Source organism: Cyprinodon variegatus, unplaced genomic scaffold, assembly GCF_000732505.1.
Source record: "Cyprinodon variegatus isolate N-32 unplaced genomic scaffold, C_variegatus-1.0 Scaffold39, whole genome shotgun sequence".
Classification (NCBI taxonomy): Eukaryota; Metazoa; Chordata; class Actinopteri; order Cyprinodontiformes; family Cyprinodontidae; genus Cyprinodon; species Cyprinodon variegatus.
The window spans coordinates 1,421,356-1,424,440 of record NW_015150492.1 but is presented as its reverse complement, the minus strand read 5'-3'; the positions used below and the strand labels follow the sequence as shown (position 1 = coordinate 1,424,440).

Sequence of the window (3,085 nt, the reverse complement as noted above, 5' to 3'; positions counted from 1 at the left end):
AGGTCTACCTTCTGGCTCAATGGTTAGTAAATGCTTTTTTATCCATGTCTGTGATTGTGTCTCATAATAGTTTTGGTTTACATTTCTGCTGAAGCATTGTATTTCCAATATTGATATAAAAAAATATATAAAACCTTCAGAATGACTGCAAACAAAGTCTACAACAGAATCCTGAAAAATATATACATCTTTGACCATCCTCCAATTTAGCATTTTAGAATGTACTACAAAAAAAATGGACAGATAAAATGCACATTTAAAGAAGCAATTATCTCTCCCTCCTCATATTATTCAGTCCATGGCTTCTTACCTCTCTTAGTTTGCCATTGCCTTCTTTACTTTTTCATGATTTACTTTCAGATGTTCAAGAAGACAAACACACCTAAGTTTGGATGACTATGCTCACAATTAGTTATAAGAAATACATTTTTTTAAAAATCAAATAACTAGCTCTGAAAATACAATCTAAAGCTCCCAGATTGATATTCAATAATCATCCTGTTAAGATTTCTCCCCCTCGCTCAGTCATACCCCCACACTAGTTGTGACTTTTTTAATAAAAGCTTTGTTTATCTTTCACTTCTCATCTTTAATAAACAAAACTGATCCTAACCCTTTTTTATTATTTTTTTTTTTTTTACAGTTGGACACAGCAAGTGTTTACAATACTATTAATGTTTGAGCCAAACCTTTATCTCAGGAAGGATCAGCTCATATTCACACATATTACAGGACAATTCTCCTCTTATTTAATGGAATGGAATTGGTCACCTTATCATGGCTGCTCATTTTTTAGGTAAAACTTGCTGCATTGGAGCTTAGAAGTTGAGCAGCGCAGCATTACAGCTGCAGAGCCCAGGCTCCCTGTCTGTGGTTTACAACATCTGTCAGACAATCTGCTGCTACCCTCTCTGTTCGGCTCAAGTTGTCTGCAGCTAGACTGTCAGTCAGAGAGAAACGCCATAACCACAGAATCCTGAATATCACAGAGCTGAATAAATTGACTCACAATAACTGCCCTCTACTCAGACTAGTCTATGCCCACTTTCTGAAACAGGACCATGGTGTATTTTTGTGAAATATTTAGAATTCCCCCGATGCATCCACCTTTTCCACAGAAAACCTGAATACTTTATTTTTTAACAAACTATGGAAACTGATCTAGGAGGAAATGTGTCAAATTTATATGCATTTCATAGAACTCTGATAGATATCAGGAGAAAGAAATTAGGTTAAAAAAATAAACAAAACACCACCTATGATCCTACCAGGTACAATTAATACTCACATTTTTCAGTTTAATGTTTCCCCACTCATCATCCTGGAATAGAGAGGAAACATTAATCAGCTGGAATAAAAGGCATGTCTGATCAAAAGTTAATAGTCATACCAAAAGAAATTGTAGGCATTTTATTTTATTTTTGTAGAAATTGTAGGCATTTTAAAGGAAATCGCTCTTATTTTTGTTTTATCATTATATTACTTATTTATTTTAAAAAAAAAATGTTAGAATTGTAAATATACAGTTATATTACTATTTTTTATGTATCTATTACTGTTTTCAAGGCTGCACTTTAAAATATGAAACTGTCTAGAGCTGTTCTAAAAGAAATTTCTTTTTGTTTACACTCGTGTATACAAAATGACAAAATAAATCTGTCCAAGTCTATAAAAAAAAAAAAAAAAAAAAGAGGACAACTGGGGAAGTTAGTTGTACAGAGACAGCTGGAGGGATGCATTTGTTACACAGCTATTAGCTTTTAGTGTCTACAATCAACGAGTTCTTGTTTAATAATGACTACGAAAATACAGACAAACATACAAAGGATGTAGCACTTGAAATGACTGTTGACTATTGGCTAATTGGTAGACAGCAGCAGTCACAATGTGAGAGTTAAGTAAAATTAGACCACAGTTGAAATAGTTTACTACTTTTACCAACTTTCTGTACCAAAAATCAGACTTTATTAATGCAATTATAATCAATAGCATTCATTATGCTTGTTACACAAGCGGTAGTTTTAAAATAAACCCAATGAAAACTCATACGAGGAAATTTAAACCAGCTGTAACAGAATGCTTTCTTAGTACCTTCAGAGTGCCTCCCTTCACCATGACCTTCTGTCTGTCCGGCTGAACTCCTGTCAGGGCAAAGAGCTGAGCCTTGAAAACCATGGGAGGTTCCTCAGTGTTAAGCTCCACTGCATCAAACTTCTCTTTGCCCCATTTCACATTTACTGAAAATGAAAAAAACAACAAAAACATACTTATTATATTCATACTTAACCTTTTTATAGTGGCATCACCATAACAATCCTGCTATGGTTGTATGTGTATGACACAGCATCTTGTGCCTCAGGGAAAATAGCTGCTACAGTCCTATACAGTGTTGGTTCCCTGATCAAAGACTACTACACTATATAGACAATATATTACCATTTTACAGAAGTTTTTATTGTGATAAATACGTTAACTGGCTTATAATATTATGGGTTTAAAAAAAAACTAACATGCTGAAGTAAACAATGTCCTGAAAAGAAGCAGTCATGAGGCTAACTTTACTATAAATGCTAAAGCAGTTGGTTTTCTTTTTTTAAATAAATGTCCAATTTAAGAGGCAATAACAATATAAAACAACTTCAACTTGCACAAATGTGTTTTTAGTTTTTTATTCTAACTTACTAATTTTAGAAAAGCAGGTAAACACACAGAGGTTAAAGTTTCCTTAATAAACTAGCTTGACAGCGGCTATAGGTGGTTTGGTTAAAGGCGCTAGTTAGCAAACCGGCTCCACTAAACACATTATAAAGTTAGATGGACTAACACCAAAAACACTTAACAGACAACGAAATGACACGTATGTGTTTGTTTTACAATAGCGCTCAGCTAAATAGCTGCCGCAGTCTGTTTTAAATGTAGATGGTTATCCTCTGACTGCTAGCTCGCTAACAACATAGCACGCTAGATGCTAAGCTAACATATTTGCGCTTCCTCGAGTATGCACGTGTAAAGAATAGCGCTTTGGTCTTAACTATAATAATAAACCCGCTGTCATAAAGTAGTAGCATACCTGTAAATACCGGCA

The 3,085-nt window shown here is 34.2% G+C and overlaps 1 protein-coding gene across 1 annotated transcript in view; it reads right to left on the bottom strand.

The window, feature by feature from the left end:
- The window catches only part of usp14 (ubiquitin specific peptidase 14 (tRNA-guanine transglycosylase)), an 11,822-nt gene extending 8,743 nt beyond the window's left edge, over window positions 1–3,079 (bottom strand). The window contains exons 1-3 of the mRNA XM_015369917.1: window positions 3,071–3,079; window positions 2,092–2,237; window positions 1,289–1,321 (exon numbers count right to left, since the gene is read on the bottom strand). Of these exons, the coding sequence (XP_015225403.1) occupies window positions 1,289–1,321; window positions 2,092–2,175 (117 nt within the window). The 5' untranslated portion in view covers window positions 2,176–2,237; window positions 3,071–3,079. The remainder of the gene's footprint in view (window positions 1–1,288; window positions 1,322–2,091; window positions 2,238–3,070) is intronic.
- Window positions 3,080–3,085: the final 6 nt, after the last annotated feature.